General features: G+C 48.1%; 1 protein-coding gene across 1 annotated transcript; it reads left to right on the top strand.

Annotated features, from left to right (window-relative positions):
* The first annotated feature begins 281 nt into the window (after positions 1-281).
* Gpnmb (glycoprotein nmb) lies at positions 282-27373 on the top strand. The gene is made up of 11 exons (XM_005087120.4): positions 282-491; positions 7791-7943; positions 9022-9165; positions 10530-10703; positions 12497-12655; positions 12948-13373; positions 19817-19915; positions 21015-21111; positions 21841-22049; positions 25891-25987; positions 26431-27373. The coding sequence occupies exons 1-11, from the start codon at positions 365-367 to the stop codon at positions 26582-26584; spliced, it is 1839 nt and encodes a 612-aa protein (XP_005087177.1). The 5' UTR covers positions 282-364; the 3' UTR covers positions 26585-27373.

Below are 27373 nucleotides of genomic sequence, written 5' to 3'. Positions count from 1 at the left end.
TGCTGCCCAAATTCTGGAAAGATGTGTCCTATGAGCAGGGAAACAAGGGCCGAACCACAAGGTTCAAGAAGGCAGAATGTCAGAATAGGGTGTTAGGAAGTTCCCTTTAAGCTAGGGAAAGGGGAGGCGGGGGAGAAAAGAAAAGAGACAAGCAAATGTGGAATCACAAAATGAAAATACCGTGCATCCGAAGTCAATAAATAGACGCCAGAGTCCAGTGAGTCATGAGCACGAGTTCATAAGAGGTGGAATTCGAGAGATCAAGCCACACTGCTTAAAACATCACATGATCTTTCCCAGGCCCGGTATTTCATAAAAACGGAGCGGGGTGCAGGAAGGAGGCTGACACCGTGACTCCTGGTGCATGGGCTTGGGGAGTGAGAGTCAGGCCCTGACTGATTGCGGGGCGCTCGGACTCAGCATGGAAAGTGTCCTCGGGGTCCTGGGATTTCTGCTGCTGGCTTCGGGACTGCCGCTCCAGGAGGCCAAGCGTGAGTCCCGCCCTCTCCGGGCGTTTGCATTGGCTGGTACAAGCGATGGGTAGGGGGTCCTCGTGCGGAGTTTGGGGGTCTGTTTCGAATGCGGGGACTGTGTTATTTGCGTGGGGCTCATAGAGAACAAAAGTCACGCGGCCACTGGAAGCCTTTTCCGCCCTGACCCTATTGTAGCTGGAAGCGGGAGTACAGCCTGTACAACCAAGAATAAAGCAAGTCTCCCAAACCACCCTCGTCTGCGTCCCGCTCACAGGGCGCAGCTCTTAGATGAGGCTCTTGCTAACTTTGCAGAGCTCCCCAATCCTACCCCCTGCACACACTGCGGCTCCAGTGAGGATACCGAGGGACGAGCTGCCTCCACCCTGGGTGGGCTCTGTGGCAGGCGCCCCACCAAAGCCCAGTCAGTGGCAGTGGCGTCTTCCAGAGTTTGGCATCCTGGTCCAGCATCCTTGGTGCGCAGCGCGGGAGGAGCAGTGTTACAGCACACCCACTTGTCCCCGCCGGGGTGTGGCTGTCCTGTGCTTAGCAGAACTAGTGTGTAAAAGAGCCACTCCACCTCATTTCCAGGGGACAGGGACCAGCCGGAACCGGCATCTTCCCTGAGCCCCAGTGAGGCCACCTGGCTCCCAGCCAACCCGGGCAACCCCCAACTCCACCTCGGTGACCTGGGACAGTTCCAGAGGAGCGGGCCACCGTATCTTCCCTGCCTCCTGTCGTGCAAACCAGGCCCTCTCTTAGGTCGTCCTGGCTGGTCAGGCAGAGTGGAACAGCTGGGAACCCTGCACCAGAAGATCGCCCCGCACGCCGGCAAGCGGCCCAGTCCCACCACAACCCGGCCCGAGTGCTCGAAGCCCGGCACGCCCTAGACTAGGGGTGCCCCGCCCTATTGGGTTTGGACTTCAAACTCAGAGACAGCAGTCTGAGGGGTGCCAAGTGGGATGTCCCACCTTGTGTCTAGCTGTGTCGCCTTCACAAAGCGAGGGAATCGGACCTCGTGATCTGGGTTTCCCCAGATAAGAAACCCTGCCACTGAGAGGGCCAGGAATTCGCCCTGGGTCACCCAGAATGCAGGTGGAAGGGGGTGCATGCCACCTCATCCGCTGTCCTTCCTGCCAGAGTGTGGAGTAGGACGGAGTTAGTTTCGTGCCGGCTGCTAGGCTGGACCACGAGTGAGTTCGCTTCGCTAAGTTTCCTTTTCCTCTTTTGCAAAAGTGGGTTCTAGAGTCTTGGGAGATCGGCTAGCAAAGGTGCCTGGTCAGAACACATACCCAATGGCAACTCTTAAGAACTGATTTGAGCGCCCCCCTCCCCTACTCCCCCGAGAACCTCCCGCGGACAGACTCTTAAGAGCCTGGAGGAAGAATAGAAGTCAGCTATTAAAGTCCTCTCACCAAAACCCCACAGGCTCTACTCAGTAAAACAGCAGCCAAAGCCAGGCTAAGTGGCTCACACCTTTGATGGTCCCAGAACTCGGGAGAGGCAAATAGATCTCTCCGTGAGACAACCTAGTGTACATGGTGAGTTCATGGGCAGCCTGAGCTATATACTGAAACCCTGCTTCGGAAAAACAAAACAAAAACAACCAAACAAAACGCCAGAAATGTAATAACAGGGCTGTCAATCTGTCTCAAAGCCCCGGGCTTTCTTGGGTTCATCCTTGAGTCTGGACTAAACATTCCAGACACAAGGAGCAAGAAGACCTGTAGGAGTTGGCAATCCTGACTTCTATGGTGAGGAGGCGGGAGAAGCGCTTCTAGGGTAGGGAGTGAGCAGCCCAGATGTCAGGGAGCCCGAGTGAAGAGGGGAACGCTCAACTGCCATCCCCCTGCAGACCCAGCCCGACGTTAAAGTTTGTTTGCTATTGGGCTTATCTGGTTTTCAGTTGAGCTTCTATGTTTTCAGACAGCTGTGCATGCATTCAAAATTGAAAGAAATAATCCAGACAAGGTCCAATATAACCTTTACTCAGTTTGCCTGAGGGCAAAATTGGACAAAACACAACCAAATATCACAGCCAAGTTCCTGACCAGGAGACAGTCGAACGAAGTATGGAACATGCCCAGCGCCACCACAACAATCCCATGCCCTTTTAAAACCAAATACCTTCCTCCACCCAGCTCCAGTTCCACTAGGAATCTGTCCTTTAAATAGTCTTATTATTTATTACATTATTTCCAGGATGCCACACAACGGAATTTTACAGTGTGTTCTTTTAGACATTGGCTTGGGGTTTCTCTTAGTTTCCTGGGGATGTATTGATATTGCTGCTGCATCAATAGACTTTTTTTTCCAGAGTAGAAAGTAGTTCATGGTCAGGACATAACCACTTTAACCCCCACCCACTGAAGGGCACTCGAGGTATTCCAAGTTGGGCTCTTCCGAGTAAAGATGCTATGAATTTCTCATGTGTGAATTTTTGTGTGGTTACAAGTTTCATTTCTCGCCAGTTGATGGTGGCCCACATCTTTAATCCCAGCACTCATGAGGCAGAGGCAGGCAGATCTCTGTGAGTTTGAGACCAACCTGGTCTACAAGAGCTAGTTTCAGGATAGCCTCCAAAACCACAGAGAAACCCTGTCTCAAAAAGAAAAAGAAACGAAAAGAAAAAAAACAGGTTTCATTTCTCTGTGATTCATGCCAAAGAATACAATTAAGACAAATTATGCCAGGCAGAGTGGCACATGCCTTTAATCCCAGCACTCAGGAGACAGAGGCAGGGAGATCTCTGAGTTTGAGGTCAGCCTGGTATACAAAGTGAGTTCCAGGACAGCCAGAGCTACACAGTGAGACCCTGTCTCAAGAATAAGAAAAAGAGGACATGTTGACTTTAATTAGAGTTTAGCAGGAAGGCTTCACCTTTTCAACTTCTCACTAGCAGAGAGGGTGACCCTGCTAGGTCTGCGGGAGGCCCATCAATGGCCCTCTGGTGTCCGATGTCTGCACATCTGCTGTAATGTGCTCGTGTGTCCTTTCCTGTCTTCAAATTTGAATTGCTTTTTGTTTTTTCCCCCCTGAGACTGGGTTTCTCTGTGTAGCTCTGTAGACTAGGCTGGCCTCGAACTCACAGAGATCCATCTGCCTCTGCCTCCCCAGTGCTGGGGTTAAAGGTGTGTGCCACCAACGTCGGGCTTGCTTGCTGCTTTTTTTTTTTTTTTGGTTTTTCGAGACAGGGTTTCTCTGTATTGTTTTGGAGGCTGTCCTGGAACTCGCTCAGTAGACCAGGCTGGCCTCGAACTCACAGAGATCCGCCTACCTCTGCCTCCCGAGTGCTGGGATTAAAGGCGTGCGCCACCAACGCCCGGCTGCTTGCTGCTTTTTAAAATGTGTCTTTTCTCTATTGTGTGTTTTTGCTTTTTTGGCTTTTTTTTTTCTTCAGACAGATTTATTTTATTGTAGGAGGTGGTGCCTGCAGGGGCCACAAGAGGGCGCCAGATCTCCTGCAGCTGGAGCATTTGTGAGCTCCCTGACATGGCTGCTAAGATGCACACACTATCTAAGGGTAGATGGAACAGGTTTGCTTCTGACTTCCCTGCTCCTCCGCTGCTCCCTGTGCTTTCCTTCCTTCCTTCCTTCCTTCCTTCCTTCCTTCCTTCCTTCCTTCCTTCCTTCCTTCCTTCCTTCCTTCCTTCCTTCCTCTCTTTTTTCTTTTGTCAATACAGGGTTTCTTTGTGTGGCCTGCTGTCCTGAAACTCCCTCTGTAGACCAGGCTGACCTCGAACTCACAGAGATCCACCTAATTCTGCCTCCCTAGTGCTGGCATTAAAGGCGTGTGCCACCACCCAGATGTATTTTCCTTTGACTTCTGAAGTTTAGAGCAGAGAATCCACTTGTGTGGTTTTGTCAGTGTTGTTTTTTGTTTTTCTGGTGGTGCCGGAGTTCAAAGCCAGGGCCCCTGCATGCCAGGCAAGCACCATACACTGGGTCACCCCCCAGCCCTATCTGTACCTTGCCTGCATCTCTAGAAACCGTCTTCCTCGGGATCTGAGGAAGAAGAGCTGAAGGAGGTGACTCTCCTTTTGCCCTAGACGGAAGATGACCCTGGTGAAGCCGATCTCCCTAGACCTAGATGTCTTCATCTCTAAAGTGAGACTGCATGGGGCAGCTTAACCCTTTCCACACGACGAGATCATGCACGTGACCCCCCCCCCACAATGCTGTTTCCCACTGCTCTGCCTCTCTGTTGAGACAGAAATAAGAGGTTAAGAGATGGCTCAGTGGGCACAGTGCCTGCCTCACAGGCACAAGCCTGAGCTCCATATGCAGCAGGGCAAACACAAAAACAGGGCACACACCCATCTCTTACTGTAAAGAAGGGAGAAACAGGGCACACACCCATCTCTTACTGTAAAGAAGGGAGAAACAGGGCACACACCCATCTCTTACTGTAAAGAAGGGAGAAACAGGGCACACACCCATCTCTTACTGTAAAGAAGGGAGAAACAGGGCACACACCCATCTCTTACTGTAAAGAAGGGAGAAACAGGGCACACACCCATCTCTTACTGTAAAGAAGGGAGAAACAGGGCACACACCCATCTCTTACTGTAAAGAAGGGAGAAACAGGGCACACACCCATCTCTTACTGTAAAGAAGGGAGAAACAGGGCACACACCCATCTCTTACTGTAAAGAAGGGAGAAACAGGGGCATCTATGGGGCTGGCTGGCCAGCCTGTCTGTCCTATTTGGTGAGCTCTAGACAGCATTTCTGAGGATGGCACCTGAAGTTGTACACACACACACACACACAGACACACACACATGCACATACACACATGCACATACACACATAGACATACATATACACACATACACACATACACACACATACACACACACATGCACACACATATACATACACATATGTACGTACATATACACACACATACACACATGCGCATACACACATATACATACATATACACACATACATACACACATGCACATACACACATATACATACACACATACACACATACATACCCACATATACATACATATACACACATACAAACACATACACATACACACATATACACACATATACACATGCACATACACACATATACATACACACATATGCACACACATACACACATGCACATGCACACATGCACATGCACACATATACATGCATATACACACATACACACATACATACACACATACACATACACACATATACATACACATACACACACACACACAGACTGGGCAGGGAATGTACCCCAGTTTCCCTAACACGTAAGCATTTGCCTAAACTATGGGGGACCCAGAGTTCTAAGCATCCTGTGCCATCATCCTACTCGCCATGTAAGAGATACTATCTTGAACAAAAGAAACAGGTTAGTGCAGGCATTCAAGATGGATTCTATGTATGAGTATCCACTAAATGCCATACCTCATGGTATTCCTCCCAGCATCTAAGACATGAGGACGGTTGCTGGTCTACAAGAGTTCATGGCAAAGATGCAGGATCACATGAACAGATGAGCAAACAGTTGTAGACATTGTGTGGTTAGAGGCTGCCTCAGGTCACACAGTTAAGCTTTGGGCTGGAACAGAAAAGTCAAAGATGCTTTTTGTCTTATACATTCAGCCCGGAGGCAGTGTCTTCGGGTTTCTACTGATGTGATGAGATACCATGATCACAGCAGTGCTTATAAAGGAAAGCTTTTAATTGGGGTGGCTTACAGTTCAGAGTCCATTATCATCATGGTGGGAAGCATGGCAGCATGCAGGCAGACATGGTTCTGGAGAAGGAGCTGAGAGTTCTACATCTGGATCCACAGGCATCAGGAAGAGAGAGTAACATTGGGCTTGGCTTAAGCATCTGAAACCTCAAAGCCCATCCCCAGTGACACACCTCCTCCAACAAGGCCACACCCCTTAACCCCCTAATAGCGCCACTCCCTATGGACCTATGGGGGCATTTTTATTCCTACCACCACAGGCAGGCAGCCCCAGAGCAATGACTCAGAATTGTCATCTAGGTAGTTGTTATTTCTTTCAGCATTCTAATCTGACACCGCTGATGTGTTGGCTTTTTCCTCGCATGTGCATATTCATGGTTAAACATGGCTGTTATGACCAAGCATCATGCCATTACTGTGCCTCTGAAATCAGTCCTTAAGAGAGAAGGCAGAGGCCATCTCTCGTGTGATTTCTTTGTAAAGGAGGAACACTTCCCAGAAACTCCAGCAGACTTCTCTCAGCTTTCCTAAGCCGGAATACAATCATCTTCCCCAACTCACACTGCAGGGAAAGCGGGAGCATTGAGCCTTTGAAATCGTGATCGGTTACAGACAAGGATCTATTACCAAGTGGATTAAAAGAGGGGAATAGGCAGGCAATGGCTGCTGGGTTAGGTTCAGCCAATCTGCTACAATGTTCAAAGTGCATAGAGACCACAAGACCAGCAAAGTTTTCAGGCAAGACCAAAACAAACAAACAAACAAACAAACAAAACAACAGCCAAGAAACTCAATTTAAGATTATGAAGGATTCTCAAAGAATTACAGCAAACTTTAGAGAAACCAAACCAAAACAAAGAAATATAATTTATAATTCAGTGGTGGAGATAAAATAGAATCCAGTTACAATCTCCCAAACTACAAGAGAAGGTAGATTTGGTGCACACCTATGATCTCAGCCCCGTCAGGAGTTCAAGGTTATCCTAGGCTACACAGTAAGTTTGAGAGCAACCTGAACCACATCAGACTTTGTTTAAAAAAAATCAAAATATATAAGTAAGAAAAAATAAAGATGGTAGGTTCAAATCCACAATCTCTGTCATTACATTAAGTAGACTTATTTTATTTTATGTTTACGTGTTTATTTGTGTTGGGGTGGGGCATGTGTGGAGGTCAGTGGATAAGTCTTTACATTATCAGTGGACATGCTCCTATTATGTGAGTTCTAGGGATGGAACTCAGGTTGTCAGTCTCGGTGGCCAGCGAGCTCACCTGCTGAGACATCTCACCAGCCTTAGTAGATTTTTTTTAACTCTGAGCTTCATTACATAGTTCTGGCTGGCCTGGGAATTACTATGTACACCAGGCTAACCTCAGCTTCACAAATGTCTGCCTTGCTCTGCATCCCAAGTGCTGGGAATAGTGAGTGTGTGACACTGCACCCAGCCAGACATTTTTAAACACCTTTACTTACTTGATACGTTGGCTATATTATACATGTGCTTCCCAATGGTCTAAAATGAAAAGTTTCATCAACCGTTCTCATAGAAGTGCTAAATGAGAAATGGAATGACAAAATCTTTTGTTTTCCAAACACTGACATAGAATTTCGTGACGTGCTGGGCCATGAGCAGTATCCAGGTCACATGAGAGAACGCAGCCAGTTACGTGGCTGGTCTTCGGATGAAACTGAGTGGAATGAAAACCTGTACCCGGTGTGGAAGAGGAGGGACAGCAGATGGGAGAACTCCTGGGAAGGTGAGTCGGAAATCCACTACCATGGCAACAGCCTTGGACTCCAGGGCTCGGGTCCCACGAATGACCGTGCTGTAGCTGCAAATGAGCAGCCCCTGGATGTGGCAAGCTCCCTTCCTCCCAACATTCTCACTTTCGATGTCACCATATCTCCTGGGCTTTTAGACATTTCGTAGCTCTTGGAGTATTTTAGAGAGCAAGCAGATTTGGACTCAAACCTGTTGACTACCGTGGCATAGGCAACCTCAGAAAAGCCGACACATGACCTGATCCCCCGGAAGTGTGACTTACCAGAAGGTGTATCGTTTCATACAAGCCAAAGACTGAGCCTCCAGTCCTGTGGTTTTGAGGTTAAAGTCTACACACTTTCAACATGTGCCTTCTCAATCCAAAGAGCAGATTGCATGTGTGTGTGTGTGTGTGCATGCATGCGTGTATGCATTGTGTGCATGCATGTGTGCATGTGTGTGCATGCGTGTGTGCATTGTGTGCATGTGTATGCATGTGTGCGCGTGCATGTGTGCGTGTGCATGTGTGCATGTGTGTGCATGCGTGTGTGCATTGTGTGCATGTGTATGCATGTGTGCGTGTGCATGTGTGCATGTGTGAATGTATGTGTGTGCATGTGTAAGTGCATGCACGCATGCATGTTTGTGTTTTGTCTGCATGTATATCTGTTCACCACACATGTGCCTGGTGCCCAAGGAGGTCATCCAAGGGCACCAGATCCCTTGGACCTGGAGTTACAGATGATTGTGAGCTGCCGTGTGAGTTCTGGGCTTTAACCAGAACCCTCTGAGAAAACAGCCAGTGTTCTTAACCATGGGGCCATCTCTCCAACCCCTTTTGTTCTTCAGTGAATGTTCTTTCCATGATTAAAAAAAAATCCTGTAACCACTCTGACTTACTTTTTCTGTGATATTGTACTGTGAAAGCTAAGGTTGGTATCCAGGAAATAAATTTAACATACCGTCAAGGGGCATACGGATGGCACAGTCCTTACCGACAGATATTACTTCATTTTAAACACTTTTGGTGTAAGGCCTTCTGGGGGGATGAGCTCCCTTCTTTGTTGCCCTAGGAGGCCGTGTGCAGGCAGTTCTGACCAGTGACTCACCAGCTCTGGTGGGTTCCAATATCACATTTGTGGTGAACCTGGTACTCCCCAGATGCCAGAAGGAAGATGCCGAGGGCAACATCGTCTATGAGAAGAACTGCAGAAACGGTAAGATGGCCGGCTCCCTCCTGGAGCCCCGCCCGTGATCCCAATGCTCATGGGCTCCGTCACCCCACTTTGCCCCCTCCTCCTCCAGCTAGGTATAAGGGGTGTGTGGAGCTGTCCAGCCCTTCATCAGTGCCAACACTACCCAACCCTCCTTAGCAAATTGTTGGCTCTCTGCTCCTTGGAACCTACATGAGTTGTGGTGGTCGTGGGGTTTCCCTTCCTTTTTAATTAGCCCATATTTACTGTACAAAATATTTTCCTATACGTATATCATGGACTTTGATCATGTCCACCTCCAATTCCCTATCCTGTCCCTCTTCCCCTCACTGGTTCCAGCTCTTGCCAACCCCCCCACACACACACACACCTTTAAGCTCTACCACTGACATGGGACAAGCTCCACGAACGAGCGCTTGCCTGGAACAAGCAGAGCTCTGGGCTCCATCCCGGGAATACACACACATTCAAAACTTGTTTCCTCCACTGTCACACCCAGCCTGTCCTTCGTGTCCCCTGGACAGAGAATACATTGTCTATGCTCAGATCCTCACATTTTTGCCTGCTTGACCACAAAAGCAATACCACCCAGGGCCCCATTTGACAGGTTTGCTTCTGTTGACTAACATTTTAAGCAAACAATATTCTGCTGGTACAGATGCTAAAGGTGCATGCTCTGATCTTGCTTTGCTCTTAAACAAATACGTTTATTACCCAAATTAAAAGAGCATAAGTACATCAGGGAAAACTCTCGTGTGAGGGCTGTTCACTCTGGAGAGCTCAGATAACCACTGAGATTACTCAAACAGCCAAGATGCCCCTGCCCTGGGAGCTGCCTGTGCCAATCATGGTTTCTGTAAATCTGGTGATGTATGTGTTCCTCATTATTATTGTTTTAATATCCCTTTGAGGGCAACACGAAATTCTGTGTGGATGAGGGTTAATTATTTATCTAGTGGTAAATATTTAATATTGTCTCTTCCCCTCCCTCCCTTCCTCCCTCCCTCCTTCTCTGTGTCTCTGTCTCTGTCTCTCTCTCCTCTCTCTCTCTCTTTTCCTATCTATCCCAAGCTAGCCTCAAGCTCATTACTCTCCTGCCTCAGTCTCCAGAGTGCTGGGATTACAGGTGTGTGTTGCTATACTCAACATCTATGTAAAAAACAAAAAGCTTATTCTGACCACGATGGAACACGTGCTGGTAATTCCCACACTTGGGAGCTTGATGCAGGAAAATCTCAAGTTTGAGGCCAATCCCGGGCTACATAGCAAGCAGCAAGTACCAGATTTTCTCCGTGTACCCTGGCTGTCCTGGGAAAATGAAGTGCTTGAGGGCTGAGCATGCGTCAACCTGTTTGTCTCTTGATTAGATTTGGGACTCACTCCTGACCGATATGTCTACAACTGGACAGCAGGGGCAGAAGATGGTGACTGGGAAGGCAACGCCAGCCAAAGCGAGTACCTCGAGTTCCCTGACCGCAAGCCCTTCCCTCGCCCCCACGGAAGGAGGAGAGGGGGCTTTGTCTACGTCTTTCACACACTCGGTTTGTTCTTACAGACTCTCTTAGCTCCTTACATTCCATCACACCCTAGCACTGTCTTCCTGCACTCTCTCCTGAAATAGCACCGCTCCCCTGTTGGCTCTGCTAACTCAGGTGAACGGTGAGGGAAAGGTGAAATCCTGGTTAACCTCGACAAGTCTGCAGGACATCACAGAGTGGTGGGAATGAGGAGGAAGTGAATCTGGCTGTCTCTCACACAGCAGCAGATTAGTCTAGCGCAGTACTATGCAAAATACTGGCTTGAACAGTAGGTGGTTGCACATTTGTTTACTCGCTAATTTGTCAGGGTTCTAAATGAATTAGTGAGCGTCAAAGAAGCATATTCTCTATGGGAAATTTGGAAACAGAAGAGTACAAACAAAATATAGAAGTCATCTACAAATAACACCAGAAATGATGCTGCTTTCAGTATTGCTGTTTCTTGTTTAAGATCATAATGGATACACGTTTTTATTTTTATGTCATAGCATATGACTACAGTACTTAAATTTCCTTACATTGTCTTAATGGCTGCATAATACACCACTGTGTGGGTCTGGAACAATCTAGACACTGTTTTTCCTCTGGCATAGTCTATCTTCTGTTTTCCAAGAACATAAAAGGTATTCACTCACTTTGCTGCATTATTAGTTACGTGTTGCTTTAAGAGGGACAAAATTAATCATTATTAACAAGGCTGCTGTATTCTCAGTACATCACTAGAGTACCAAGTATATGGATCTGTGTAGAATGCATACCCAGCATATAAAAAGCCCTGGGTTACAAAGTCATGCACACCCACTCAGACATACACTCTCACACATACACACTCAGACACACACTCTCTCACACACACATACACACTCAGACACACACTCTCACACATACACACTCAGACACACACTCTCTCACACACAGACACACACTCAGACACTCACACATACACACTCACACACACAAAACACACACACACCAAACACACACACACCATCAGGAGTCAACTGAGACTGCATATTTAGAATCTGCTCCAATTGAGCAATCCTAGATTTCTAATGGTTTTGTCCCTTATCCACAAGCATCCTTTTCCTTCAGCATCAACCAAGCAAGTCCATTGAACAAGCACAGAATAGGCCAGACAGCATACCTGTCGGAAACTGGCTTTCTCATCATAGCCCTGTTAGTCAGGTCCCCAAGCCTGTCATTCACTGACCTGCCACTTCTGTGGCCAGCTCCAGTGAGTTTCAGGGCTGGCCGCAGGGGGAAATGGAGTGACTCAAATGTGTCTGTGGAGGCACCCCCTTTGCAACTGTGACCCACAGTTGCTCCCTCTCTCCTGTCTTGCTTGTTTCAGGTACAAGCGCTTCTAGAAAGTGGAGGTGCCGTCTCCCAGAAGATCTAAGCAGAGCCTTGCTCATCTACTTACATCAATTGCTTTTTAAATAGTTACACATATAATGTAGATATGTGAATAAAGAGCTTTTAACACTCCCAGATACCCCACCATGACATTAAACAATTTTCATTGAAACTTAACAAAGCGTTCTTCTGAAAGTTAGGAACTAATTATGTTGTCCCACTAAAGAGCTCTTTCCACCATAACCGACTGTGTGCGTTGCCTGCGTGCAACTGTAGAGCTGCCTCATCGGGTTTTGCATAGAGCCCAGCAGCGTCTCCGTCCCTCTCTGGAGCAACCAGCCTGCTCTCTCCTCCAGGCAGTCTTTAACTAGCCTTTCGGAAACAGCTGTGTCTAGTGAGCTTGTCATGTCACCAATAACTAAAATGTCCATCTTCCACAGGTCAGTACTTCCAAAAACTGGGTCGGTGTTCAGCACGGGTTTCTGTAAACACAGCCAATATGACACTCGGCCATCAGGTCATGGAAGTGGCTGTCTTTCGAAGACACGGCCGGGTATACATTCCCATTGCGCAAGTGAAAGACATCTATGTGATAACAGGTACGTGGTGTGAACTCACATCTGCAGACCACGAGACATTAGGTCCTTGGGACAACAGTTGATTAGGACAGTCAGCACCTAGTGTCTGGGTTAGGGTAAAACTTATCTGGGCTCCGAGCAGAGCTGAAATATTGAGTCCTGTGGCACCCCACCTGTTTCCCAGCTGAGACACCCTGAAGTTTATATAGGAGAAGGTCTCATTTTAATTGTCATCCAGAACACATCATTGTGGCCCTCCCCTCACAGTCAAGCAACAATGTGTTTTCTTCTTTTCTTCTGTGGCATCTTCTAGATCAGATCCCTGTATTTGTGACCATGTTCCAGAAGAATGACCGGAACTCATCCGATGAAACCTTCCTTCGAGACCTCCCTATCGTGTTTGATGTCCTCATTCATGATCCCGGTCACTTCCTTAACGACTCTGCCATTTCCTACAAGTGGAACTTTGGGGACAACACTGGTCTGTTTGTCTCCAACAATCACACTTTGAACCATACATATGTGCTCAATGGAACCTTCAATCTTAACCTCACCGTGCAAGCTGCAGTGTCTGGGCCATGCCCTTCACCCACACCGCCAACAACCACACGACCAACAACCACACTGCCAACATCCACACGGCCAACAACCACACCGCCAACATCCACACCGCCAACAGCCACACGGCCAACAACCACACCGCCAACATCCACACCGCCAACAGCCAGCCCCTCTTTAAGTGAGTACTTTCTGGGTAATGTGGGGGTGGGGTGGGGTGGGGGGGGTGGGGACTTTCGTTAGTTATTAAATAACTTAGTCTATCAGCTTGAGATACTAAGTAGCCCTGCTGGCCTTGAATTTGATATTTAAACTAGGCTGCCCTCAAATTTGTAGCGATTTCCCTGCTGCTGTTAGGTTTCATCACCCACTGTTAGTCCTTTATAGAATGCTTTCAACTGTAAAATTAATTCACATCTCTTAGTAACAATCCACGTTCACCCTGACGTTGCTGGCCATGCTTCTGTCCAGATCCTATTCTGCATGTTTACAAACATTCTACATGGGCACATAGGTTTTGTCACTTGGGATTCTACTTAAATGGGTTCATGCCATGTGCTTTGTTCTGCAATCTGCCTCTCTTCACTAAACACAGACAGCTTTCAGTTACTGCTGTATAGAAATCTATCCCACCTGACCGGGTGGCAGCACAGTGTTCCAGGTGCACTAACAAACACCCCACGTGCTTGTTGGTGAGCAGCTAGAGGATTCCCAAGTCCAGTTACAAATGCAACAGCATCGGGCACATCCAGACAGCTTCATCTTAGTGTCTCTAGGAAAACCGCCTTCCTTCTTTCTTGCTTGTTCTCCTCCTGTCCCTCTCCCTCCCTCCCCCCTCCTTTTCCTCAAGGTCTCACATAGCCCAGGCTAGCTTCAAACCTGATATATCACCAAGGGCCACCACTTGGAATTGCTGCTCCTCCTGCCTTCACCTTCCGGTTGCTGGGATTTCGGGCATGTGCCACCGCACCGAATGCTGGGCAAGTATTCTGCCAGTGAGCTACATCTCTAATCCCAAATATCAGTATATCTGCAAGTATATCTTCTTTACAAATCAAGAGAGCAGCTGGAAAATTCTAAATAAGTTATAGGTGCCTTAGTGTTTACAAATCTGGTTAAGTTGCCTAATTTTGGCTTTTGGAGTCATATTTTTATAAACCCAGCTTGCTCTTTTTAGGAGCTTTCTGAAGCCAGTTTTAAGGGGTATTCTACTTTGCTGCTATCAGGCTCCCTATGTCGTGCTGTAAAACAGAAGTCAATAACCCCTATGCCCTCAGCTTTACTGAGGAGAGAAGAGGTCTGTTTTCAGTGCAAAGACACTAACTCAACCATAGTTGACTCAGAATGCCTTAAAGCAGCTGGGGTGGGGGAGGTCTTAGAAACAGGGTCCCAAGTGATTACAGAAGTGAACCATGACTTTCCCATTTTTAGTGGTGTGTGTGTGTTGTGTAGGTATGTGTGTGGGTCACTTCACTCCACACTAGTCTGTGTGTAGGCCAGCAGCTGATGACAGGCATCTTTCACTGTGGCTTTTTTTGTTTTTTGTTTTTTGTTTTTTTTTTTTTTTTTTTTTTATGAGACAGGGTTTCTCTGTTTTGGAGGCTGTCGGTCCAGCCTGGCCTCGAACTCACAAAGATCCGCCTGCCTCTGCCTCCCGAGTGCTGGGATTAAAGGCGTGCGCCACCAACGCCCGGCTCACTGTGGCTTTTAACCTTACATTTTGAGACGGGATAGCTTGCTGGCCCCGGGGCTTGCTGTGTCAGCTAAGCTGGCTGGCCAGGCAGCCACCTGGGATCTACCTGTTTCCACCCAGCCCAGGGCTGGGCTTACAGATGTGCTTCCAGGTGGCTAAGCATGATTTATAAAAGGATTTTTTTCCCTAGAGAGCATTTCCAGCTATGTAGACAATATAAGTGAGTTTGTATTCTTTTTAAAAATTGTATCTATTATTATTATTATTAGCAGTGGTGGTGTATGGGGGGAGTGGCATTGTTTTTCTCCTTCCACATGGGACCCCAGGATCACACTCAGTTTATCAGGCTCACATGACACACTTCTTTACCCACAGAGGCATCTCACTGGCCTGGCTCATATTACTGAACTTTATTATTTGGCAATTACGGATGTGCCCTGTGTTGGGGTGAGTAGCTTCGGGATGAAGTTCAGCCAAACTCAGAAGTCTAGGGCTCCAGGAATGTAGCTGAGTGCAGGCCTGGGCTCCATCCCCAGCACTACACTAAATAAACAAGCAGCAGCTTGAAGCCCCGGCTCAAAATTAAATAAATAACAAGTGCAACCCCAGGCCTGAAGAAACGTAGCCAAGGTGAAGAGGGCGCTAGGCAGCTGACTGAATCATGAGAGCGGGACACGTGTCCTATTCTTCTAAAGAATTTTTTCTTTCTCTGGTTGCTCTTGGTCAGTTTTCAGACCTTTGTGAGTAAATCTGAGGAACAGAACAACCTTTGTAAGACACATGCTGATCAATGTAATGCCATGTGTATTACATTAGACATCACCACAGGCATGCTCACACATGCTCACACGCTCACCCACTCACTCACACACAAGCTCACACAGATGCTCACACTCACACACGCTCACACACTCACACACACGCTCACCCACTCACACACATGCTCACACACACGCTCACAGACTCACAAACAAGCTCACACACACTCACACACAAGCTCACCCACTCACACTCGCTCACACATGCGCTCACACACACTCACACACAAGTTCACACACTCACTCACACACGCTCACACACTCACATACACACATGCTCACATATCCTACCGTGTCATGTGGTTTCACACTGTGTACAACGTTCCTACATTCACAGTCAGCACCTGTCACATCAATCTCTGGGTATCAGAGTACTTAGTTCTTCTCATCCGTCCTTTAAGGTCTTCATTTCTCTGCACTGATCCTTTCACAAATCCTGACTTTACAGATCCAACACCTGCAAAATCCCATGTGCATCTATATAATTCTACCTAAAGCAGGACCACTGACTTTCATTGTCTTTTTCCTAAAGAAATTCTGCTTTAAAATACAACAGAGTCATGGTTCTGTACTCAAACTGACGGCTAAATTCTGCTCACCCAGAACTTAAACGAAGGGATCCTACAGCTCTTAGGGGAAGAAGTAGGATTTTTAAAAGCCTCACACAGACCAACCTCCTGCTCTAGAGTCCGTCGGGAAAGACTACGTGGGTGTCTGTGGTCACCTGTCCTGCTGAGGAACCACTGCGTGAAGCCTCTGGTGACAGTCGGGCCAAGCACCAATCTGTGAGCGTAGCAGAACATCAGACCAGTATTAGGAATCACTGATTTGTTTTTGTTTTTGTTTTTGTTTGCCAGTCATGTTTGGTTCTATTCTAGGTCCCTGGGCTATTCAGTCTTGGGGCTCCTAATGTCAGCTTGGTGTCCCATACAGCAAGAGTATTCTGCTAGAGTTGTGGGCTGGGATTCTCTCTTTTTCTTTCTTCTGTTGTTTTAAGAGGGTCTTACTATGTGGCCAGCCGCAGGAATTTGCGTCTGGATTACAAGTGTGCACCACACCTACTGTCTTTTTGTTGTTGTTGTTGTTGTTTGTTTTTTGTTTTTACGAGACAGGGTTTCTCTGTATTGTTTTGGAGGCTATTGGTCCAGCCCAGCCTCGAACTCACAGAGATCCGCCTGCCTCTGCCTCCCGAGTGCTGGGATTAAAGGCGTGTGCCACCAACGCCCGGCCAACAAGTTTTAAATTGTATGGCATTAGATTCTTTGCTCAATTCACAACTGATTCGGTTCATGTCTTTGTACACACAGCAGCCAGAGGCCAATGACAAGTGTCTTCCTCAATTGTCTGCCACCTAGTTTTGAGACAGTTTCTCACTTAACCTACAGCTTTCCTATTCAGCTAGACTTGCTGGCTAGCAAACCCCAGAGGTCCTCCTGTCTCTGCTTCCCCAGCACTGGAATTACAGGCTTGCAGCCAGCTTTATGTGGGTGCTGGGGATCTGAACCCAGGTCTGCATACTTGCATGACCAACACTTTATCAAATGTGGTTTCTTCCTATTTCTTACTTATTCATGTCTTATGTTAAAACCTTGTTCTTATACATTTGCTTACCCAAATAGGGAAAGGATTACCGTTTCCTGCATTGCTGAACCAGTAACTGAGAAGTACTTCATATGTGGTAGCCGTACGAGGAGCTGCGTTCTGCGCGATTGATCTGCACTATTTGTTTTGGCTATTGTTTGTAGGTTAGGTGGTTGGTTGGTGTCTTAGTTACTTTTGTGGTGCTGTGATTAAACACCATGACCAAGGCAAGTTATAGAAGAAAGGATTCATTTGGAGGCTACAGTTTCAGAGGGACAGGAGCCCGTCACGATAATCATGGGAAGCATGGCAGGCAGGCGGCGGGCAGCGGGCAGCAGGCAGCAGCAGGCAGGTCACTACTAGAGCAGCAGCTGACTTGCCAACTCAAACAGGAAGCAAAGGGCACTTTGAGGATGATAAGAAACTTTTTAAACTTTAAGTCCCCCCGGCCAGGCAGTGGTGGCACACGCCTTTAATCCCAGCACTTGGAAGGCAGAGGCAGGCGGATCTCTGTGAGTTCGAGGCCAGGCTGGACCGACAGCCTCAAAAACAATACAGAGAAACCCTGTCTCGTAAAAACAAAACAAAAAAAAAAAACACAAAAACTTCAAGTCCCCCCACCCCACACACCTCCTCCAACAGGGCCACACCTTCTAATCCTTCCCAGACAGACACTGGGGACCAAGTATTCAAATGCCTTGTGACTTAGGACTTAGGAAAGTCATCTCACTCAAAACACCTCGGTTGGCTTTGTTGTTTACGACAAGGTCTCACATGGTAACCCAACTTAACTATGCAGCTCAGGTTGGTCTCAAGCTCACAGCGATCCCTCTGCCTCAGCCTCCTGTGTACTGGGATAGAGGGCATGAACCCCACACACGGCAGAGAAGGTTGCATGCGCCTTATCTCAGTTCAGTTTAAATTGTTCGACCCAGGGGGACAGTAATATGAGCTGCTTTGTTGCTGAGCAGATAAAAGCAAAGATGAGCTAAGTGGTGTGGGAACTAATGAGGGGAGGGAGCATGGCGTGGACTAACGAGGGGAGCTGGCGTGTGAACTAACGAGGGGAGCATGGCATGTGGACTAACGAGGGGAGGGAGCATGGCGTGGACTAACGAGGGGAGCATGGCATGTGGACTAACGAGGGGAGCTGGCGTGTGGAACTAACGAGGGGAGCTGTGTGAAGGCCAGGACACTGGCATCCAAGTGGAAAGGAGACTTCTCTACCATGACCTGTTCATGGACCCTCATAGGGCTTCCACTTTTCATTGGCTTCCTGAGTTTAAAAATGTCTGGGGCTGTGCTTTGGACTTGGGTGTGGCTCAGCAGCCCAGTGCTCGCCTGGTTCCCATCGCCAGCTCCACCAGAAAGGGAGGAGATACTACCGCTGAGTCCTTGCTCTGCCTCCAGGGACTTGACCGGATTAGATGTCGAGGGAAGAAGAAAAGACAGACAGATGCATACTTAGACAGAAAGCTGGGGTCTGGTCGTCTGGTCTCTCTGACAGAGAAGCCCCAGCACCGTCAAAGCTCAGCGTGCTTATTATATACAGGTGAAGAGAGACGCAGGGTTATTGCAGACAAATGGCTTAGCTCAGTAGGAGAAGTCTTGTAGGGGACAGGCCTCAGGCTGTACGCACCTGGGGGAGTAAGCTCTGGTGGGCATTTTCTGCACACACCGTCAGCACTCACGCCTGGACCTCTGAGGAAGGCTTTGCATTTCTCACGGATCTGAGGAGTTTGGGTCCTTGATCTGGCTGTGCCCATGTCAACAACACACATTCCCTTAGGACTTCACTCACTCAGGGCTTTCTCTGCTCGCTAACCTCCCTACAGCTTCTTTATGGACATACATGGCCAGAATGCCTACGTCTATAGGAATCTACACACATTTGCTTCAAATTTCTGCCTTAATTTATAAGCTCTGGAGTTCTTGATGCTTGGTTTGGTTTGGTCCTGGAACTTGGGATGGCCTTGGATCCACAATCTCGAGTGCAGGGATTAAAGGCATGTGCCATCATGCCTGGCTTCTTCTACAGGGAAGATGGAGGTAGGAGCAGATGGTGCCTTCGGCATGACAGTTCACACTTACAATACCAAGTAGTAAGTTGGGGTAGGCCGGGCGGTGGTGGTGCACGCCTTTAATCCCAGCACTCGGGAGGCAGAGGAAGGCGGATCTCTGTGAGTTCGAGACCAGCCTGGTCTACAGAGTGAGTTCCAGGACAGCCTCAAAAGTAATACAGAGAAACCCTGTCTCGAAAAACAAAACAAAACAAAAACAAAAATAAATAATTAAATAAATACATAAAGCAGGGGTAATAAGATCTGGAGTTAAGGCCAGCCTGGGCGATATAGTGAGTTTAGACCAGCCTGGGCTACATGAGTCCCTGTCTGGAAAAAGATAAACACCCACCAAAACAAAAATAATAAAGAACAGACGGGCAAACGACTTTATTTTTTGTTATATCATGGTGCCTCCACTACATTCCCAGTCCTTATTTATTTTAAACCTTTATTACTTGAACTTTTTTAGTGCCTACAGGTGACAACCCCATGGAGCTGAGTGGCATTTCCGGTGAAAACTGCCAGATAAACAGATACGGTTACTTCAGAGCCACCGTCACTGTTGTAGGTAAGGAAGGCTAAAGAGCAATGGAGAAGGACGCCACCCATTCGCATTGCTAACCCTGGGAGGGTAGAGATGAGGGAGCAGGGTCGCCTGTCTTGTCCAAGGTGATGCAAACGTGGACAGCAACGTCTCGTGGTCTCCATGCTCCGCTCACCCACCTGCCTGCCTCATGCTTGCTAGTGGAGCTTCATCCCTGGGGCAGCCCATGTGCCGAAGAGCCTGGGCTTGGATCCCATGTGAGCCTCCAGAGCCTCAATGGCTGGGGGAAAGACAGCCAGCATGGAGTGCCCCTTTTTTCCACCGTGACTTTCACAAAGTCACTCCTTTCTGCCTGTAAAGGGGAATGAGCCGGCCACCACACGGGGCTGCACACTTCAGGTACTGCCCCAAGGTCCCAGCAGACAAAACAGGAGGCGCCACAGCCCAGCCTGGGCATCCATGTTTCTGGAGACAGAGCTAGAAGCTTTGGCTGTGCACTGTCTCTGGGAACAGGATCAGCCACCTATGACACAGGAGCTGGTCGCCCTGTGACGTGGGGGCAGCATCTGCCCAGTCATCTTTTCCTAAGCCAGCTCCCAGAAAGGGGTGCCACCTCCTAGCATGCACCAGGCTCTAGAGCAAAGAATCTTGGGCAGAACAGGTTCCTGCGACTATGAAAATGCTGCGTGGACATGAATGCAAAACTCTGGGGATAAATTCCCATGTTTGGTGGGTTCCTGTTTAGTAAGAAGGCTGTCACTATTTGTCTTTCCTTCTTGTTAAGGGGCATCTCTCAGTCTGTCTACGTTTCTGTAGTAGGGTATGTAGGCTTGGGAGCATGTAACAGTGGGGTCCATTGCTTGCTGTCCTGAAGGCTGGATGTCAGATCTGGTGATGGCGAGGAGCACTTCCTGGCTAACGGAAGGCCACCCCCTTACTGGGTCCTCACATGCAGAGGGGACAAGGGGGCTCCCTGGGGTCTCTCCATAAGGATGCCGATCACATCTCCAATAGAGGCTTTGCCCCCTCACACTACAACAGAGCTGGGATTTCAACCCAGGAGTCTATGGCAGAATGGTTTCCATTGTGTTTTAACATTTCTCTATGGTGGCTGTTTTACTAGAGGGAATCCTAGAAGTCAACATCATCCAGGTAGCAGATGTCCCAGTGCCACAGCCTGATGACTCCCTGATGGACTTCATCGTGACCTGCAAAGGGGCGTAAGTACGGTGCCGTGCCAGACAAAGGGCCAAGTGAGGACCCCAAGTCTGAATAAAGGGCTTGGCCTCTAGTCATCCCTTTGAAGCTGATTCAAGATCCTACACATCAGAAACCTCAGACGAGCTGGGTGTGGGAGAAGGGGTGCACGTCTGTAATCCCAGCAGTCAAGAGGCTAAGAAAGGCAGGGGAACATACACTGTGTAGTGAGTGGGGGGAGGGCCAGCGTAGAGGGCATCTGAGCATACACAAAGCCCCGGGTTCGATCCCCATCACTGCATAAAACAGAACATGGGATACACACCTGTAATTACAGTACTCTAAAGGTGGAGGCAGGACAATCAGAAGCTCAAGGCCATCTTTAACTGCATAGTGAGTCTGAGGCCAACCTGGCGACATGAGGCTCTGTCTGAGAGAGAGAGAGAGAGAGAGAGAGAGAGAGAGAGAGAGAGAGAGAGAGAGAGAGAGAGAGAGAGAGAGAAGAAAAAAGGAAAGGAAAGCAAAAAGCCTGTGTTTAAAACTGCTATTACAAAGGCATGTACACTGTCTTATGCCTATAATCCTAGCACTTAAACTGAGGCAGGAGGATCACCATGGGTTCCAGGCCAACAGTGTGACACCCCGTTTCAAAAACAGCAAGACCCCTCAATACCAGCAACACCACAAACCCCGGCGTTGCGCTCTTTCCTTCCTCCTGTGATCTGTGTGTCTCCCCCTGCTCCATGTCACAGCACCCCCACGGAAGTTTGTACCATCACCTCCGACCCCACCTGCCAGGCAGCCCAGAACAGGGTCTGCAGTCCAGTGCACACGGGCCAGCCGTGCCTGCTCTCCGTGAGAAGAGCCTTCAGTGGGCCTGGCATGTACTGTGTGAACTTCACTCTGGGTGATGACGCAAGCCTGGCCCTCACCAGCACCCTGATCTCTGTCCCTGGCAAAGGTGAGGTTTGCTTTATAATTTTATGATCGTTTCCTACTGCAGGATACACCCAATAGGAAAGCCCTCAAAGGCTTCACTAGCAATGTTCATCTCACAGCAAGATTCCTTGAATTCTTGTTAATAAGGATTTAAGAACTGGTAGTAGGCTGGACGTGGTGGTGCGTGTCTTTAATCCCAGCACTCGGGAGGCAGAGGCAGGTGGATTTCTGTGAGTTTGAGGCCAGCCTGGTCTACAGAGTGAGTTCCAGGCAGCCAAGTCTACATAGTGAGACTTGTCAGAAAGAAAGAAAGAAAGAAAGAAAGAAAGAGAGAAAGAGAGAGAGAGAGAGAGAGAGAGAGAGAGAGAGAGAGAGAGAAAGAAAGAAAGAAAGAAAGAAAGAAAGAAAGAAAGAAAGAAAGAAAGAAAGAAAGAAAGAAGCCTGTCTTAAGAACAAGGTTGCAAAAGCATCCTGCCTCCTCCAGGACAGGGCACACTGGCACCTGCCGGGGAGCTGGGGAGGAGACAGATGCAATGAAAACAGCCATGGCTCTGACTATTTCCCTGTCCTGACCTCCAGGAGCTGTGGAGCTAGGGCTGCCCCAACTCCATGTCTTTCAGAATTATCTTTAGGATCTTAGCTTGCTGGGTTGTGGTGGCGCACACCTTTAACCCCAGAACTTAGGGGGCAGAGGCAGGCGGATCTTTGTGAGTTCAAGGCCAGCCTGGTCTACAGAGAGAGTTCTAGAACAACAAGTGTTCTAGACAGAGAAACCCTGTCTCAAAAAACCAAAAAGAAGAAAAGCATCTTAGCTTACTCCATTTTGTTTCATTGTGCTGGCAAACTGTTGATCTCCTGCAAGGTTTGTAAGTTTAACTATTAGCATCTGTGATTTTTGTTCCAGTGAGTGATCACTTTAGATGGCCTAAACCAGTTGTCAAAAACCAAGTAAAGGGGACTGAGGTGGAGCACAGTGGTAGGGTACTTTCCTGGCATGGGTGAGGCCATGAAGCCCTGGGTTCCACCTCAAACATCATAAGAAAAAATAAATAAAAAGAGAGAAATTTGAGGGGATATGGTGGGACATGCCTATACTCCCAACACTCAGGAAGAGTTGCAAGTTCAAGGACCACTTGAACATAGCCCATTGCAAAATCTTGAGAGAGAGAGAGATTTCAGTCACTAAAATGCTGACCTTGCAAACATGAGGACCAGAGTTCAGATCATCAGAACCCATAAAAAGCTAGGAGTGGTACTGTACCCCACACTCCCAACAATGGTCAAATGGGAAGTGGAGACAGGCCTGAGAGCTCACAGGCCATCTATTCTAACATACATGGCCAAATTCCAAGCCAAAGAGGAATGACATCTGCAGCTGTCCTTCATTGCCACACATGCACAAGTGCACACGTGTAAGCATGTGCACACACTCATACACACAAGCATGTACACACATGTAAGCTTGCACACACAAGCATGAACACACATGTAAGCATGTGCACATACTCACACAAGCATGTGCACACATGTAAGGGTGTGCACACTCACACACACATGTGCACACATGTAAGCATGCACACGCACACACACACAAAATCAGAAGAAAAAAACTGTAATTCAGTAAGTCTTCTAACTTGGTAACTTGAATTTCAAAATCAGAATTTCTGAACTAGTCATAGTTCAAATGAAAGTCCTCTGATGCCTGACACTTAAGCTGAGATTCTTGTTAGTGGCTTGTGGTCATTCAGCTGTCCACTTTGCTGCCCAGCACAGATCTCTGCACAGGATAGAAGTCTACACTGGCTAATGAACAAAACAAGAAGACCCCCTTTCCTGAGCAATGACAGATGTTATAGGAAAATGTTTAGACCAATTCAGTTTAAAAACTGAGCAACTCTGGAGTCAGAAGAGATTCAAAGGAGGCCCCCATTGAACAGCACCCTGCAAAGACTGCCAGGACCCAGGGATAGCCATCGCGGACTGCTTCTCATTGAGGCCTGGAGTCAATCAATTAAGCCGCTTGGGATTGGCTGAAACTCAGGGGGGAGGTGTGTGTGTGTGTGTGTGTGTGTGTGTGTGTGTGTGTGTGTGTGTGTGTGTGTGTGTGTCATGTATACCACATGGCTACAGTGCCTGCAGAATCCAGAAGGGGGCAGCAGATCCCCTTGGAACTGCAGTTACTGTTAGTAGGTGCTGAGAAGAGAACCCAAAGCCTCTAAGAGCAATTGGTGCACTGAGCCATCTCTCCAGCCCCCTTGGTTTTCGTCTTTTTACAAAATATCCTTGTAAGACGTTGGCATTTGCTCACCTATGAACTTGTCAGTTAGGTCAGAACTCGGAACATCTATCAGCCTTAGATTAACACAGCAGTAAACACATTAGCAAGATGGCGGTTTGAGGAACACAGCCAGATCAGAGGAGGGAGGAGTGGGTGTGGAGTGGGAGGTGAGGCCAGCGGTGAGCACCCTAGGTGGGGTGTGGGGACAAGTCTTGCTACTCAGTGGTGCCGTCATGGTGAGGACCTCCTTGACTAAGACCTAAGTCTAACCAGTGAGAGCACGCTTAGGCCGCTGTTGGGGTCGCTGAAGCTTCACTCTGTAAGCAAGGACGAGGCCCTGGCGGGTGAGAAGATCTCACACGAATGTACCAGGCTTTTGAACCAAGCAGCTCCCAAATCATGAGGTGGAGGCTTATTAGTTGTGGATGCTTGGCCTAGCTTAGGCTCACTTAGGCTAGTTTTTTCCCTTTAACTTATTAACCTGTTTCTCCTTATCTACCTTTTGCCTCAGGGATTTTTACCTTTCTTCTCTCTGTGTGTCTACTTCCCTGCTCTCTCTGGTGTCTGGCCGGCCCCTGCCTGGTTTCTGGCCCTGGGCAGTCCCTCCTTGTTCTCTTTTCCCTTCTTTTTCTCATTCTTCTCAAGCCTAGATTTCTCCTCCTATTTACTCTCTCTGTGTGCCAGCCCTGGCCTATCCCTCTCCTGCCCAGCTATTGGCTGTTCAGCTTTTTATTATACCAATCAGGTGCCTCAGGCAGACAAGGTGAAAAAGCAACGCATCCTATGTAATTCAACAAATGCGGCATAGGCAAATGTAACCTATCCATCCTTACACCGTTAAAGAGATGGAGCACAAACACACCTCTGCACGGTTAAAGTAAAATTCCACAACACGCGCACACAGTGAAGACACGATTTTAAGAGTAGCCTCAGTGAACAAAGAGGACCTCCTAGGACGAGCCTGGTGGGTGGAGAGCGGCTGGGGCAAAACAGCTGGAGATAGCTTAGCTACCTGGATACATGGGGTGGACACAGAAGTGAGTGGTTTGCTGGTTACAGAGAAGAGAGAGGACGAAGTCCCTGCCTTTGTGGCCCTTGCAGTACAGGAGAGACATGAAAGGAAATAATGACGCCGCGTGACCCAGGAATAGGAAGAGGCAGGCAGGGTCATGACAAGAAGGGCTGGCTGGTGCCCTCAGGAATGCTGGAAAGGCACCAGAATCGTGGAAGCCCAAGGTGAAGGGAAGTCCCAGCAGGGGCCATGTGGGTTTCACAGAATTCCGGGGCTTTTAGCACAGGGCCAGGCATGCAGGGTGAGATGAGGCCAGAGGCCAGCACAGCGGAGCCGAAGAGCCTGCCAGCACCCAGGTGCCAACGGCTCAGCAGAGTCCTGAGAGGGTGTCACCAGACTGTGACATTTTTCCATGCCTGCCGATGTATGCTCAACCCACGGTCTACATATATATCGTTTAATGGGAAAGGAAACCTAAAGCCCGGAGTGCTGCAGAGCCCCTTCCCATTCAACGGTGTCACAAGTCCTCCCACCGAACGAACGCAGCTCACGTGGGTTTCCTTCTGCTTTAAGACCCAGCCTCCCCTCTGAGAATGTCGAATGGTGCCTTGATCTCCATCAGCTGCCTGGCCCTGTTTGTCACCATGGTTACCGGTATCTTGCTATACAAGTAAGTTTCTCATTTTAATACTGCACATCTCTATAGCGGGTAGTCAAAGGCAAGTAGCATTCTTCCACACGAACATGCCATTTTCTTTTTTCCATTTAAATATTTGTGCATGAGAAGAAACTTTTCCACTGAACCATGAGTACCAAACTGGGACCTATTCATTTTACTGTGGTGTTGGATTTGTTTGTTTTAAACCCTAAAGTGCTGCCAGATGTCAGTAACTTGGCAGAATTGTGTTTATGTGATGTCTAACAAAACCTCAAAGTGGGCACTTCCTGCCTGGAGAGAAACTAGCTGTACTCCTCTAAGATGTGGGGGTGTCCCAAGCGACAGACTGGGTTGGATGGTTAGCTCTTTTGCACCTGGCATGAAAAACACTGTAGAAAGGAATTTCGTTCGGCTGACGGTGTTTTTAAAAATTGTGTCCAACGTGTTGTTTTCAGAAAACACAAGGCATACAAGCCCATAGGAAACGGCCCCGGGAAGACGGTCAAAAGCAAAAGCCTAAGAGTTCTCCTCAGCCACGCGAAAGCCCCGTTCTCCCAGGGAAACCGGGAGAAGGATCCGCTGCTGCACAGCGAGCCAGGAATGCCCTAAGTCTTCAGCCTTATTTCTGACCAGGGGCCCGCTCCCGTGTGTTTACGTGAGCCGAGCAGAAACATGTCACTGGTAACTGCTGTTTCCGAAGGATTGTTGTAAAGTATGTACCATGGTTTAGGAGGTTCATTGCATGGCATTTTAGAGAAGGGATGACACGTCTTAGTGTTTTCTCCCATTTGTGTCTTGGTTTTCACACTGTAACTAGGATGCACACGCTGTGTCTGAAGAGGGAGGGGAAGGACATTGCTCCTGAAGGTTCTGGGTTAACCGGGAGAGGAGGCTACATAACCATGTGCTAGTCCTGACCTGAAGACCAGCCTCCATCTAAATGAAAGTGCCTGAGCTCCTGACAGAAAGATAATACAAGCTTTTTGTACAGTGTGTGTGTATACATGTTATACTCATTAAAGACTAATAAGCTGGTGTGATTACTTTATCAGGGTGAAAACTTCTCATGTCTAGTTGAATGACATACTTATCTGTTCATTTATCCAGGAACATTTATTTAGTGCTTTTCTGTATAGCAACCGTGATGCTGAGACTTGGTCTTGCACTCAGAGTTGGTGTGCTGTTGTGTACATCCTGGCTCATGGTGGATGCTGGGGTGTGTGGCCAGGGTGCCTATGTGGAATCGTATGCTATGGTTTTTTAAGGTAGGCCACTTCTTTTCCTACCGGTTTCTGTGTGAAAAATCACACAGGAAATGATCAAGGATCCTGTGCCATATGTTAGACATGACATTCTTTTTTCTCCTTCCTGAAAAAAATAAAATGTGGGTTAAGAGGA

The sequence above is a fragment of the Mesocricetus auratus genome, unplaced genomic scaffold (genome assembly GCF_017639785.1).
Source record: "Mesocricetus auratus isolate SY011 unplaced genomic scaffold, BCM_Maur_2.0 Super-Scaffold_100676, whole genome shotgun sequence".
Classification (NCBI taxonomy): domain Eukaryota; kingdom Metazoa; phylum Chordata; class Mammalia; order Rodentia; family Cricetidae; genus Mesocricetus; species Mesocricetus auratus.
The sequence above is the reverse complement of the archived record's forward strand: the minus strand, read 5'-3'. Positions and strand labels throughout refer to the sequence as shown.

Coding starts and splice junctions, on each gene's coding strand:
- Gpnmb (XM_005087120.4), top strand. CDS start 365: ATGGGCTTGGGGAGTGAGAGTCAGGCCCTGACTGATTGCGGGGCGCTC. Junction 492..7,790: donor GCCGCTCCAGGAGGCCAAGC/GTGAGTCCCGCC, acceptor ACACTGACATAG/AATTTCGTGACGTGCTGGGC. Junction 19,916..21,014: donor AGCCACCGTCACTGTTGTAG/GTAAGGAAGGCT, acceptor CTGTTTTACTAG/AGGGAATCCTAGAAGTCAAC.